At 39.4% G+C, this 15,228-nt stretch overlaps 1 protein-coding gene across 1 annotated transcript; it reads left to right on the top strand.

Annotated features, from left to right (window-relative positions):
- The first annotated feature begins 208 nt into the window (after positions 1-208).
- On the top strand, positions 209-14,130 carry IMPA1 (inositol monophosphatase 1). Its single transcript, XM_010709073.4, has 9 exons — positions 209-321; positions 2,529-2,609; positions 3,719-3,852; positions 6,082-6,186; positions 7,210-7,255; positions 7,396-7,504; positions 8,242-8,350; positions 10,642-10,793; positions 11,222-14,130. The coding sequence occupies exons 2-9, from the start codon at positions 2,547-2,549 to the stop codon at positions 11,338-11,340; spliced, it is 837 nt and encodes a 278-aa protein (XP_010707375.1). The 5' UTR covers positions 209-321; positions 2,529-2,546; the 3' UTR covers positions 11,341-14,130.
- Positions 14,131-15,228: the final 1,098 nt, after the last annotated feature.

The raw sequence follows: 15,228 nt of genomic DNA, 5'->3' as shown, positions 1-15,228 counted from the left end.
GTTTGGTATTATCTCAACTACCAGCCCTAACGGGGGTGGAGGGACAAGGGGAAGGGTAGGGGGAGTGAGGAGGCCGTTGCATAGCTGCTGAAAGCTTCTACAGGAAAAATCTTGAACTGACAGAACACCACGACAATCGGCGGGCACTGCTCACCCCACAGCGCCTGTAAGGCGGCCCCGCTCCCCGCTGCGCATACGCACTGTAACCCGGCGGTGTAGGGGCGTGGCTTGGCGCCTGCGGGGCATGCGTAGTGCCGCCTAGGCTGAAGGATCACTCGGAGCAGCGGCGGCGGTTAACGGAGCTCGGAGCCCTGAGGTCAGGTAAGGCGGCCCTCTCTTCGGTCGCCATTCCGGGATGCGGTGCTGCCCTCGCGGCCCTTTTCTCGCGTGAAGCAGGGGCTGCTCGCGACTGGGGCCGTCTTTCGACCTGACGGGACAGTTCGGAGCCCCGGTTGCCCCGTATGGCGGCTGGGTGCCGGTGGCCCTTGCTGTGCTGGGTCCGGCGGGTGCGTGGGCTCCCCCAGCAGCACTTCCGCCCTCAGTGCGGGACTGAGCCTTCGGGGCTGGCCGGCGGCGGGGCGGGAGGGAGAAAACAGCTCCGTCCCCTAAGTGTAGCTGCTGCTTAACTAGAATTCATGCAGACTTGTTGTCGGAATGGATTTGTGATTGTAACTGGTTCCTTTTCCTTTGCTGTGCCGTTGTGCTGAGTGTCTGTGTGCTTAGCGGGAAGTTGCTCGGTGCCTCTGGTATGCAGCCCGGTGCCCGGCACCTTACTGGTGTTATCTGACTGGCCCTGTGCGCACAGGGCTCTGTGCTGAGGTTAGGAACACGGTTGGGCCATCGCCTTCTTGTGTCTTCTAAAAGTAGGGTTTTTTTTGGCAATTTCCAGCTGTTAGGACCTGGACTACACAAGGGCCATTAAATCAGGATGCTTAGGCTAGGGATGGATTGTGGTGATTGCATAAGGTTTTGCTAATGAACGCTTATCCTTATAAATCGACAAGCATTTCAGGTCTCTTGTCTTGCTCATCATGTCTCAAAGAGAACTGCTTGCATAGGGACTACCTGGGGGAAGATCTCCTCGAGAGCAGCCCTGTGGAGAAGGACTTAGGGGTCCTGGTGGATGACAAGCTGGAAATGGGCCAGCAGTGTGCGCTTGCAGCCCAGAAGGCCAACTGTGTTCTGGGCTGCATTAAAAAAGGGGTGGCCAGCAGGGAGAGGGAGGTGATTGTCCTCCTCTACTCAGCTCTTGTGAGGCCCCATCTGCAGTATTGCATCCAGGCCTGGGGCCTCCAGTACAGGAAGGACTTGGAGATCTTGGAGTGGGTCCAGAAGAGGACCAGTAAGATGATCAGAGGGCTGGAGCACCTCTCCTGTGAGGAAAGGTTGAGGGAACTGGGCTTGTTTAGCTTGGAGAAGAGAAGGCTCCAGGGATATTTCATTGTGGCCTTCCAATACTTGAAGGGAGCATATGAAAAGGAGGGAGAACGGCTCTTTACAAGGGTGGATAGTGATAGGACAAGGGAGATTTAGGTTAGATATTAGGAGGAAGTTTTTCACACAGAGGGAGTTGACGCATTGGAACAGGTTGCCCAAGGAGGTTGTGGATGCCCCATCTCTGGAAGCATTCAAGGCCAGGCTGGATGTGGCTCTGGGCAGCCTGGTCTGGTGGTTGGTGACCTTGCACATAGCAGGGGGGTTGAAACTAGATGATCATTGTGGTCCTTTTCAACCCAGTCCATTCTATGATCCTATGAACTATGTGAAGAGCTTCTGAAAGGACTGTGTCTCAAAAATGAGGCAAGCCTCCAAAATTGAATGAATGTGTGACCTGCTGCGGGTGTAGCAGAATATGGTAATTGCTATTTCACATAGACATGCATACAGACTGTGATATTGGTAGCTTGTATTGTTTCTTAATACATAAGTCTATAAAAGATGCTTTTAAGTGAGTGTGGGATCTTGTATCTTTCTCATGTAGAATCAAAACCATTTCACATTCATGTTTGGAACACACCTCTAGAGCAAAGAGTGACAGAATATACAATGAAGTATAGGTTTGGGATTCGTTCCTTTCTAATTTAAGACATTCACATTCATTTAAACCATACTTAAAACTAGACTGAGCTTTATGTCAACAGTCTTCTGCAGCAAATTATGGTGATGATTCTACAGCTTTTAAGCAAACAGGCCCTGAGCTGTGCACTGCTCATTTGTAACCACGCTATTGCTTTTCAAAGCCTTTCTGTACTTTGAGGTCAGTTTCTAAATGTAGAATTTCATATATGCTTGTGTCTTTCAGCACTGAGGATTTGTACTTGTTAATGTTGTGCCTTATTGATCATTACAAAATGTGCAAATAATCTGGTAACGTCTACATAGCATTTAATAAATTTGAAATTCTTCTTTCCTGAGTAAAAGATAATGCGGGGAGAAAACACTGCAGGCTGATCAGGAAGAATGCAACATTAGAATTTATAAAAAAAGTAACCGTTATCATTTCTTGTGTTAATATGTGGCTTTGGTAGGTTGTACGTCAAGAAAACATGTCAGATCCTTGGCAAGAATGTATGGATTATGCAGTTACATTGGCAAAGAAAGCTGGGGAAGTAAGTATAAACCATTTATAACTAATAACATTATTTATTGAGGCTAGTATATGTGTAGCTTTTGAATGAGCTTCGGTGTTTTATATTCTTCTGAGGAATATTTAAAAAAAAAAAGGAATTAGTACAGTAGTTAAATAAGTCTTTCAAGATTGGAGTGCCTTTCAGCTTGGTTAGTGTAATAGAGAACTTAGCATCTTTCTTGGAATGAGCCTAATAAAAACCAAGGAATATCTTTTGTTTTCATTTTAAAATTATTTCAGAATAATGGTAAACAATGAGTATTTGTTTTTTCCCTTAAATTTGTTTCCCTTATTTTTTGTATACCTGAAAACTGTTGAGTGTCTTTCTTTGGAACACTGTTAGTCAGCCTTAAACAGTGACTTGTTTGCGTATCGTACCATGCTGTTTTCTCTTTCTGAAGAATGCTTTACATCTACAAATAAGAAATATCTCTCACAGTGTCTGTACTTTAAAGTATTGTGATCTAAGATCTCTTGAAAGAGCTTTTCTGTCTTAGCAAAGGCTCGTCATAGGAGCTGTTAATGAAGGTTCATTTATTCACAGTAGTTATGCTTGGTACAGCTGTCTGTAGCTTGAGAAGATGGCACGTGTGCTAATGCTGTCCTTGGAGCTGCAAAATGGCAAAACATTGTCCCTGCTATAACCTCATTCCAATCTTCCCTGAAAAAACCTTCTGAGTAAACCGATAATCCGGGCTGTGAGGCATGCGTTCTTATTCAAGCTGATTCTGCCAGTTTTAAGATCATAAATGTAAGATCTGGCTAAAAATGCATCACATAAGCTCAGTCCTAAATATGTCTGTTTGTTTATTAATTTAGCACTTGTAACAAAACAGAGCTAGGTGTCATGTACCATTGTAAAGGTCATGTAGAAGTTTGTGCTGAGTAGGGACTGCAGAAAGATGTAGGGATGAGCCCCTGTAATTAAATGGAGATTTGCCACTGTTTGTCTTTCTGTTATGTATGTGCAGTGTAGAAAATTGCAGTAAAAATGATGCCCGGTGATGCTGAGATTTCTGAGAGAAATAATTTTTTCCACGCTGTTAATGAAGAAAGCTTTTTTTTTTTTTTCCCCTCTTTTGTTAACAGATAATCCGTGGAGCACTCAAGGAAGAAAAATCCATTATGATTAAAAGTTCACCAGTAGATCTAGTGACTGAAACTGATCAAAAAGTAGAAAACTTCATTATCTCATTGATCAAAGAAAAGTATCCTTCTCACAGGTACAGTTCCTAATGGATCATAGAATCATGGAGTCACAAGGTTGAAAAGGACCTACAAGATCATCTAATCCAACCGTCCTCCCATTACCACTGCTACTACAAGGCACTAAATCATATCTCGTAGCTCCTCATCCAGGCACCTCTTGAACACTGCCAGAGACTACAACTCCACCACCTCCCTGGGCAGGCCATTCCAGTGCCTGACCACTCTCTGAGAGAAAAAGTCTAAACCTCCTCTGGTACAACTTGTGACCATTTCCTCGGGTCCTGTTTGTTGCCTGGGAGAAGAGGCCAAACGCCTCCTCACCTCTGAGGAGGCTCTGGGCAGCCTGGTCTGGTGATTGGTGACCGTGCACATAGCAGGGGGGTTGAAACCAGATGATCATCACGGTCCTTTTCAACCAGGCCATTCTATGATTCTAATCAGTTCAATTTTGATAAAAGGGAAGGGATAACAAAATAACAAGATTGATTTTTGCTTGGTAAAATTCTGTTTTGACTGTCTGTTGGAAAGCTACAGAAATCTCCTATAGCTTTAGAATATTGTTTCATAATGCTAATTTTTCCCAAATGCTTTGAAATTCATTGATTGCTAATTTTGTTATCACCTTAAGAGAGGTATAGTAACAAAGTGTAGCGTCCATGAAGTTCAGTGGCATAGAATTACCATGGGTCAAGGCTCATACTGAAAATCACTTCAGTCTGAACCAGCTGTATGGCAGTAAGTTCTTGGTCTTCTGTGTTGGAGTATCATGGGCAGCCCCAAGATAACTGGATCCCAAATGTCTTGTATTCTTTTGGCTGTATGAATTTGTATATCTTCACTGCCTAAGCTGGATGGCTATCGTGGTAGTGAGTGTGTCTATGGTAAATCTCATACTGTGTAAGAGCCTGGAAAGTAGATTGAGTTTTCTGCTGCTGCATTACTGAAAGTTTGTTATACAAAATACTATGTACTACAAAATATTCCTTGTTTTATGTATTTGTATTTAAAGAAATTTCTTCCTGAAGGGCAAGTTGTATTAACTTACTGTCTTTCCGATTTTGACATACAGCTGAAGTTTAGTACGGTTTTCTAAAGGAGATTTGCTAAATTTTCATGCCTTTTCTTGGAGATTTTCTTATCATAGCAATATATGTAAAACTTAATAAATAAGCACAAAGTTAGTAGAACTCAAGTGATGTAAAATGTCAGTTATCTAACCTAATCAGTGTAAGCATCTAGATGTAAGTAACAGCCTTGGAAGAAAGAAGTTTCTGGTATTGACAAACAGTTTAGACTATTTTAATTTATTTTTATAGTAGGTAATCTGTACTTTCTTGGACACATTTCTGTTGAATTTATTTCTGATAAATTTCTCATTTACCTAAAATAACTCTTCAGTCTTTCCCTTCCTGAAGATCTGCATTTTGGAAACACGCTGTTTGTTTCTGAGCAGTCATCTTCACTTCTCCAGTTGATCATAAGAGCAGGCACTTGATGCATGCTTTTCATTGGTTGAGCAATATGTGATAAAATAAATGTGCAAAAAGCACAGAAGAGAATTCTACCTGCTTACACTGATCCTAATAATTTTGCAGTTCAAAACAAATACTTCCAAAAAACAGATTCTGAAATTTGGGCTCTTGTGGTACAACCACATGTGTCCCTTAGTTTAGTAGCATGCCTGATCACACGCACTTTGCCCTGTCTTTTGGGGGGGCTCTGGTTTGGTTTTCATCCCTTAACCAAGTTCCCTTTTTTCAGAATGCTTGTGAAAAGCAGTTCTGAGTTGTAACAATTTTGCCATATCTGAGTTAAGTGTTAATGAACAGTTACTGTAGTGATCGAAGCAGGTGAGTGTGACCGTAAAAGCTTTTTGCAGTTAAAATGCAGGCAACAAGCAATGCTTTATAGTACAAATAAACCGAAAGTACTCTAGCCAAAACTTGGTGATGGTGTTACTGTTTAGAATGAAAACTTCAGTGTTTAGAGTGCTGAATTCCAGTGAGGGTTATGAAAAAAGCATTTTTTTCCCCCTACTGTTTGTACTATTTTCTGACATAAATTTCAGCACGAGCTTGGTCAGGTGCAGTTGGTGCTTTCCAGCTTTTCTCATCTTTTCACATATGATTACTGATGGTATGAAAACCTGCATCTTGCTTCAAGAATTTAAGTTTCAAGGACAGTATTGTAATTCAGAACTTCTAAACAATTTCTTTGTATCTTTCAAATGTTTCCTACTGCAGCTTTATTGGAGAAGAATCGGTTGCAGCTGGAGAGGGCAGCATTTTGACAGATAACCCCACATGGATTATAGACCCTATTGATGGAACTACCAACTTCGTGCACAGGTTCACCTTTCACTTTTTGTGTTAGCAACTTCAACTGATTGACATTTTTCTTTCTGCAATTCCTGGAAAGTACAGCTTTTTCTCTTCTAAATCGCTTTAAAAGGGATATTGTTGATAGTTACAAACTGTTGAAATTTCACGAGACACTGGATAATTTTAATTGTTATTTTAGTATTTCTGTAACTCTTATAGTACTCTTGCCATAACCATGAGCACATATTCCTTCAAAGTTTTTTACTATGTCTGGTCAGCAGCCTTGAAAAGCATCAGGAGTCAGAATTAGGAGCTGCACCTTCAGAGAGGTTTTGGTGAAAGGCAGTAACAGCTCTAAGCACTGATTTCCAGCAGCTTTCAAAGCTGATCTGGGAGCTCCTACAATGAAAGAAAATGAAATTATCACTAGTGGCTGCCTAGTGGGTGTTCTGTATGTTGAGAAGGGGGCTTTCAGGGTAATGATGACTGTTCCCTCATCTTTGAAACACAGTTTGACCTTGGTGAGTTTTTTTCTGAATGTTCTTGAATTCCATTTTCAAATGACTGTTTCTGTGTGGGCTGCAACTTTAAATAGCTGCTGTATCCTGATAATTAACGTGTATAAAAAGCCAGAAGAATAGAACATGTTCTGCTGAATTTACCAACTTAAATCTGTAAGGAAGGCAGTGGAGATGACTAACTGCTTCTGATGAGGCTGTATTGGCCAGACAGTTTGTTCCTTCTGAGAAAAGTTAGTGGTACAGAGGCCTGCTTGTATTCTTTGGCTATAAAAATGGCAGTCTCCAAGCCCAAATGTATCATTCCTAACTTCACTGGATAGAAAAACTTGCATTTGCAATGATAAATGGTAGTGTTGGGTGTATTTTCATAGTAAACTGCAAATTCTAGAAAAAGTATTATTTTCTATATACTCCACACTTCTTTTTTGGGTATATATTGCATATGAGTGAACGTTGTTTTTGTTAAGCATAAGCATGGTAACAAAAGAAGTTTGGTATCTTCACATTAGTGAAATGTTTTGTTTTGTAGGTTTCCATTTGTGGCAGTTTCAATTGGCTTTGTTGTAAACAAAAAGGTATACTTTTCATTACTTAATATCTAATCAAGCAAAATTTCTTGTTGCTAGTTATTATTAAGATTTGTATTTTCACAGTAAATAAGAAGAAAGAGGGAAAAAAACCAGAAACCTCAAGGTATCTTTACTTTTCCTTGCAGATAGAGTTTGGAATTGTGTATAGCTGTGTTGAAGACAAGATGTACACTGCCAGAAGAGGAAAAGGGGCTTTTTGCAATGGTCAGAAACTGAAAGTGTCAGGCCAAGAAGGTAAGTGGAACAACACAGCTTTTTAAAATGATTTCATTTCTTTTACAAGTGGTGCATCGATACTTTTGGACTTGGATGTATTCCAGTTTCTTAGCGTGCTGTTTTGCTTACAAACACAGGGTTTTTGGCCATGAATTATTCAGATTTGAGAAACAGTTATGTTCTCTTTGATCCATATAACATGCTTGTGATCTTTGCATGATCAACACTCAATAGTTGAATTTCTTATTCCTTGTGTGTGTTGGCTTTTTTTTTAAATTGTATTCCCTGTAAGTCTGCAATCCCTGTTTGTTCTTTAGGAACCATAACAAATCTATTAAACAATTCAACTTTGTCCAGCTGTGAACTTTGTCCAGGTTTTAAATCACTATCACTCTTCTATACTTGCCTATCCTGTATAAAATAAAATCCTCACTTAAAGTGAAGGGCCTTTAAAGTTCTGAGAACTCATTAATTTTTCTAACAATGCTTTTTCTTAGTAATGACATCAATTAATGTATATATAAAATTAAACTATCTTATGCTATATTGACTTTATCTCATATTGTCCTGCCGTTATGCTTATAAGAATTTTTATACATCCATATACATGTAGCATTAATATTTAAATGACTTTTATTCTTTTGTGTAAGAAGTCAATGGAATAATCTCTGCTTGAATTTATCTTAAGCTTAATAACAGTAATTAGGTACATAAGTTGCACTGTTGGAAAAAGTGAGGCTTTATTTCTTTTTCAGACATTACAAAATCCCTTCTAGTGACAGAATTGGGATCAAATCGTGATCCAGAGACTATAAAAATTGTTCTTTCTAACATGGAAAGACTCCTCAGTATTCCTATTCACGGGTAAGATACTGTTAATTTTTGATATTTACCAGTAGTGTTACGTAAGATCATTTTTAGGACAGATCATTTGTGTATCATATTTTGAAAGTGCAGTGGGATATAAATGTTACTGTGTAGTAGTTCTCTGCAGAGAAACTGTATTTTCACTTTTTAAGACTGAGATATAATGAAGAAAACAGTAACAAATCAGAATTGAAAATTAAAGCATGCTTGGGTTTGTAAGACTAGGAAGTATTGTGTTTTCCTAGTTTTTTTTTTTTTTTTTTTTTAAGGAAGTATGATTGGATAAGCTATGCTGGATTAAGGCAGCTGTTAGATTTCTTATCTCTGTGAAGCAACTGAAGTCATTTTTATTTTCTAATAGAAGACAAAGGTAGATTTTCCTTTCCTCTTCTAATGCTGCACGGATACTTTTAATTTGTCCAAATAATTGACATTACTAGCAAACTGCTCTTAGCTCAGTGTGCTCCTTGTTTCTTCTCATCTAGGTGACCTGAAACCTACATTTCCACAAACAATTTTCTTTAATTAAAGCTGGTTTCAGTAGACAGACTTCTGTTGTTCAGCCTGCTCATGTTTCTAATCTAAAAGTAGTTCCAGTTTTATGCTGGGATTCTCAGGGTTCTTGTTTTGACATTTAACACTTAGTTTGTATTTTCAAAAATCCTTCCAGTGTCAGAGGAATAGATGCTAAGTTATAAGGAAGGAAAGCATGAAGTGTTTCCTCACTTCAACTTTGGTATTTTATGTGTAAAAAGTAAATTGAGCTTGAAGTTGATTTAAGTTGCTTCTTGCTGTTACTTAGCTGCTATCAATTACAACGTAATGCAAATTCTGCTGATAATTGAAATAATTACTTATACAAGTTCCTTAATTAATTACATCGGCATTTCCAAAAGGAGATGGAATTTGTAACACAAAGAAGATTTTGATTAAGTTACCCAGACTGGTTTTACACTGTGAGATTTAATTTTTATAATGATTGCTATTGGTTTGTTTTGGTTTTTTTTTTTTTTTGCAAGCCAGAGATGTTTACTGAGCTTCCCTTGAGAAAGGGAAGTAATTGTCTTTTCAGTGTTCATAAGCGTATGCTGTATTTGAAGTCTTGTATTCAAAAAGCAAAGTAGAATATCTGTTACTGTTTCATGGGTAAAGCAAAGAATTGTAGGGCTTGGAAGGGATCTCTGGAGAACATCTAGTCCAACCCACTGCTAAAGCAAGTTCCATACAGAAGGTTGCCCAGGAAAGCATCTGAGCAGGTTTTGAGTATTACCAGTGAAGGAGACTCCACAGCCTCTCTGGACAACCTGTCCCTGTGCTCTGTCACCCTCAAAAAAAAGAATTTTTTCTCATATTCATAGGGAACTTACTCCGTTTCAACTTGGGCCTATTGCTTCTCATCCTGTCACTGGGCACCACTGAAAGGAGCCTGGCTTCATCCACTTGACTCTTGCCTATCAGATATTTGTAAGCATTGGTAGGATCCCTTGCCAGTTTTCTCCAAGCTGAACAGTCCCAGCTCTCTCAGCCTCTCCTCGTAAGGGAGATGTTCCAAGACTCTAATCATCTTTGTGGCCCTCTGCTGGACTGTCCGTGGAAGTTGCTCATCTTAAACTGCAGAGCCCAGAACTGGATGCAGTACGTGGCCTTACCAGGGCAGGGGAGAGGGGGAGGATCACCTCTCTCGACCTGCTGGCCGTGCTCTTTAATGCACCCCAGGATACCACTGACCTCCTTGGCCACAAAGGTACACTGCTGGCTCACGGTCAACTTGTCCACCACAACACCCATGTTTTTCTTTGCGGAGCTCCTTCTCCAGCAGATCAGTCCCAAACCTAAACTAATGCTGTTATTCCTCCCAAGGTGTAAGAGTCTGTACTTGCCCTTGTTGAACCTCATCAGATTCCTCTCTGCCCAACTCATCTACCTGGCTAGGTCTCACAGTCTTCAGGTATGTCAGCCATTCCTCCTAGCTATCTCCCATAATAGTTGTGGGTTTTTTTTTTTTAGGCTAAGAGGTTATTCAATATTTATTTTCTTTCTAAAGCCTGGTTTTAAACTGGAATTCATAAATATTATTTCTGGGAATTTGCTATGCACACAGCTTCGAGCTACTTAGACAAAGTCATTGGGAATGAAGTTACACAGATTTGTTTCACTGCAGCATTCCATCCTGTTTGCTCTAGCTCAGCTCATTTTGCACATGACGCTTTTGTGTTCTTTGCCATGTGTGCATACCTTGTGACTTCCTTACAAACTGTTCTTAACTGAAAAACAACTGTCTTCTTTAGGATTAGAGCCGTTGGTACAGCAGCTGTGAACATGTGCCTTGTGGCGGCGGGTGGAGCTGATGCCTATTATGAAATGGGGATTCACTGCTGGGATATGGCAGGGGCTGGAATCATTATTACTGAAGCAGGAGGTGTACTCCTGGATGTATCAGGTAAGCATAGGAAAGTGCATGACATTCCTTTGTCACTTTAAATAGCTGAAAAGAGAATGCAGAGAGGTTATTACTACTAAATAGAATTAACATCGTTAATATACGTATATATATCAGAGACAATTGTTTTACAGCTTAAGAGCATGCCACTTTTTAATCTACCATTTCTTAACCCATTTGGCTGAGCACCAAAAAAGACAGAAATTAAAAAAAAAAAAAGCAGTAAACATATGTTCAGAAAAACTTAAATGTAGTTCATATGCTGCATAAACCGGTTAAGTTAAGTGTGTTTTTATCCAGTGGCAGAACATGGTCCAGAATCATAATATGTCCTTTTTTTTGTTAATGCTCATTTTCTTAACAACTTTTAATTTTTATTTTTTTTTCCCCAGCAAAAAGCTACTTAACTTGCTTGCTTTTATTTCTAGGTGGACCATTTGATTTGATGTCTCGGAGAATAATTGCAGCAAGCAGTCGACCTATTGCAGAGAGAATAGCCAAAGCACTTCAGATAATTCCTCTGAAAAGAGATGATGCAACTAACTGAATACCAAAGCTGCACCTTTAAACATACAATTATACAGTGGTTCTGTCTCTCATGTGGTGGTTGTTCCACACCTGGCACCTGATTAAAAAAAAGAAAATAGATTGTGTTCTTTCAGTACTGGATAGCTTATGGTGTGACTGTGAAGTAGTGTTTTGAGATTGGACCAAGATCTAAGTAAGCTTTTATTGTCAAGTATTCTATTTAGCATTAAAAACACATATTTGCTTCCTTTTATAGATCTACAACTGCTGTTTTGAAGCTTTATACTACACTGGAAAGCGTAGCATAAGACCCTTTATTTAGTTGCATAATACCAAAACAGATTGATTATCTCAGCACCACATAATTGCATCTGACCAGAAGCTGAAGGCAATACTGTTTATCCATTATCCATTCTCTAACCTTTTCTCTCCTGACTGTTGTTACTTTTTCAGTGGCATCAACATATCAATTTCCTTAACTTGTTAGGGTTTTTCTAGAAGTAGTTGGTGTATTTCCAAATGGTTTTTTTAGTTGCTTGTAGTTTGGGATCTCATTTAAAGCCCCTTTTAGTTACATGTCTTTGTTTTTGTAGTCATGGTTCTACCTTTTTTACATTAGATAAATACAGTCTACTCTTTTGCTTTTTATGTGGCCAATATTCTTGCATATTTATTACGGTTGCAGAAATAATAATTATTGTGCCAGGAAAACGTGTTTTTCCTAAGAAAAAGTTCTGAGTACACTTCCTATTGACAGATGAGACTTGCTCCAGATTAAGTATGACTTAAATTTGTCCTGTCACTTGGAATTATCAGCTTGTATCTACTAGGTTCTTACTCTTATTATTTGAACTGTAATACCCATTAATCTTGTTTGAGTTTCTCCATGATTAATTTATTTCAGAACATAAGGAATAATTAAAGTCTGAACTGGCAAAAAATAAGCCAGTAGTCTGGGCTTCTTACATCATCCTCTGTAAGTTATAAAAGCGATGACTGACCGAGTTCAGTTTCCATTGTGTTACGTTGTGAATAGGCACAAAAGAAAATATGTTTCTAACCCTAAGTGTTCTTAAATCTAAGAAATACCAGTAATCTAATGCTTTATAGTTCTAAACTTCTAAAATTATACAGTTCTTTGCATTTTTGTATTTAAAAGTATCAGTCTACTGTCTAAACAATGAAAGCACTTTAAGAAAAAACCTTAATTTAGATCACTTTTTAACCTGATTTTTCTGTGTCTGAGGTCTCCAAAATAAAGTTGTCTTATAGAGATTGTCCAGTCAAAAGACAGCAACATTTTGGAAAACCCGACTTGTACTGCTATCCCACTATTTTTGTTTTGGCAAATGATCTTCTCTCTTGAAAGTTCCAGCAGATCTCTTATGTAACTTGAGTTTTTAATATCAGGTTTTTGGTGTTTGTTTTTTTTTTTTACTGATTTGCTGAAATGTTGTATTTGAAACTGTATCTAATTCCAAATGATTAACATTAATGATCTGCAGCTGCCTGATATTATTAGGTCTTTTTAAAAAATAATAAAAAGAAAAGATCAGGCTTAATTTTACTTTTAAAGTTTCCATTTGACGTGGATAGGGACTGTTTGGCCATTTCACTGTAACTTTATTGCTGTAAATGATTTGGGATCATTGTTATTTCTTGAGTATGACTGTTGTACCATTTCTCTGGCTTTTGTAGAACAAACCCTGCATAACTTTTTTTTTTTAAACTGATTAATTAGTGAAATGGAGACATAGATTTAAAAAAAAAATAAAGTGAGAGAATGTGTTCAAAATAAATGGGTCCTGGAGCAGCAACTGCTTCAAGTGTGCTTCCCTCCTTAATCATAGAATCGTTAATGTTAGAAAAGATGGCTGAGATCACCTAGGCCAATGGCCCACCTGCCAGCAACGTTGCCCACTAAGCCACGTCCCTTAGTACTGCATCTACCCTTTCCTTAAACACCTCCAGTAATGATGACTTCACTTCATCCCTGGGTGATCTGTTGCAATGTCTTATCTCTCTCTGAGGAGAAAAAAATGTGACTATTCATCATAGTACAATGCTGGGACCCAGCAAGCTGGGTAAAGGAGCTTGGGGCTGTCTCTGAGCTGAAAACTTTGTCCTCTTGGCCTCTGATACACATAAACTGTTATGTCTACAGAAAAAGTGCAGGTATATACACAGCCCAGTGTTTTTATAAAAAGTATTTCAACAGCTTCCCATGAGATCATAGTGCTAATTACATCAGTCCTCAGATCTCAAATCTTACAGAGCACTTTACTTTCTTCACTGTTTGTGAGGCCCATCAGCTGGTTGAAACACAGCTTTCTCACCCTTAGCTTTCCTAAGACTCTCTGGAGAATTTATGGAGCATCATTTCGCATATTTACTTTCTTACTTAATATTCACCTTCTAGGTTTTTTGTGTGTTTTGTTTTGTTTTGTTTTTTTAATCTATGTGACAGCTTTTAGGAGTTCTCTGTTTTCTTTTTAACTTCAGTTTTCCTTTCAGGGACATCAGAAATCCCTGCTTGCTACTTTGCTGAGGCATGATGCTCTCAAATAAGTCGTAATGTAAGATGTGTCTTATGTCTATATGACTTCTAGTCATATAGAAAGTACACCTGAATGTCATTGTTGTTTAAACACATTTTCTTTTTGTTAGTGTGTTCTGTTAGTGTGCAATTTTGAGAAAAGGTTTAGTAAAATGGTGAAATTGTGATAACTGTAATCAATATGCTTTTGAGAGATTATTTATAAGATGTGGTCCCTGAAAGTTCAATAAAACACCTATTTTATTTTGAAAAGGGGTGGCAAAGATAGTCGTGCTGAAATTGTTTAAATTATATTCTAGAATTTTTATATGAAGTGTTATATTTACGAGATAGCTTCTGCTGGACAATTCATGTGAGATAATCAGAAAGGAAAACCAGTTACCACGTATGGAATCACAGAATGATTTAGACTGGAAGGAACTTGAAGATCATCTAGTTTCAACCCCTCTGCAATGGGGGTTGAGGGGGCCCTCCCTTAGCCCAGGTTGCTCAAAGCCACATCCAGCCTTATCTTGAATGCTGCCAGGGGTGGGACATCCATAGCTTCCCTGGGTAGCCTGTTCCAGTGCCTTACTGTCCTCAGAATGAAGAATTTTTTCTTTGTATCTAATGTAAATCTAACCTTGTTTTAGTTCAAAACTGTTACTCCTTGGCTTGCCACTGCACTCCCTGGTAAAGAGTCCCTATCCCAACTTTTTTGTAGGTCTCTATGTACTGGAAGACTGCTATAAGATCTTAACCCAGATCCTTTTCTTCTCCAGGCTGGAAAAGCTCAGTTTCCTCAGTGTCTTCACTGGAGGGTGCTATAGCCCTCTGATCATCATTGTGGCCCTCCTATGGACCTGTTCCAACAGCTCCTTGTCTTTCCTGTGCTGGGGGTCTCGAAGCTGAACTCACTGCTTCAGGTAGGGTCTCGAAAGAGCAGAACAGAGAGGAACTAGGAATTGACTCCCTCAGCCTACTTGTCACGCTTCTTCTGTTGTGGCCCAGGATACACCTGGCTTTTTGAACTGAGTATGAGCACGCTGCTGGCTCATACTCAGTTCTTTATTCACCAACAACCCCAAGTCCTCAGCTGGGATGCTCTCTGTCTACGCATTGCTCAGCTTGCATTTGTGCTTGAGATTCTCCTTGCACTTGGCCTCATTGAACTTCATGAGGTTCGCATGGGCTCACCTCTAAAGCCTGTCAGAGTCCCTCTGGATAGCAGCCCTTCCCTCCAGCATGTCAACTGCACCCACAGCTTCGTGTTGTTGGCAGTCTTGCTGAGGGTGCCCTCACCCATTGTCTTTGTCACTGACAAAGATGTTAAATAGCACCAGTCCCAGTGCAGATCCCTGAGGAACGCTA

This window comes from Meleagris gallopavo, chromosome 3 (assembly GCF_905368555.1).
Source record: "Meleagris gallopavo chromosome 3, MGAL_WU_HG_1.1, whole genome shotgun sequence".
Taxonomy (NCBI): domain Eukaryota; kingdom Metazoa; phylum Chordata; class Aves; order Galliformes; family Phasianidae; genus Meleagris; species Meleagris gallopavo.
The sequence above is the reverse complement of the archived record's forward strand: the minus strand, read 5'-3'. Positions and strand labels throughout refer to the sequence as shown.

Coding starts and splice junctions, on each gene's coding strand:
- IMPA1 (XM_010709073.4), top strand. CDS start 2,547: ATGTCAGATCCTTGGCAAGAATGTATGGATTATGCAGTTACATTGGCA. Junction 7,256..7,395: donor GCTTTGTTGTAAACAAAAAG/GTATACTTTTCA, acceptor TTTTCCTTGCAG/ATAGAGTTTGGAATTGTGTA. Junction 8,351..10,641: donor CTCAGTATTCCTATTCACGG/GTAAGATACTGT, acceptor TGTCTTCTTTAG/GATTAGAGCCGTTGGTACAG.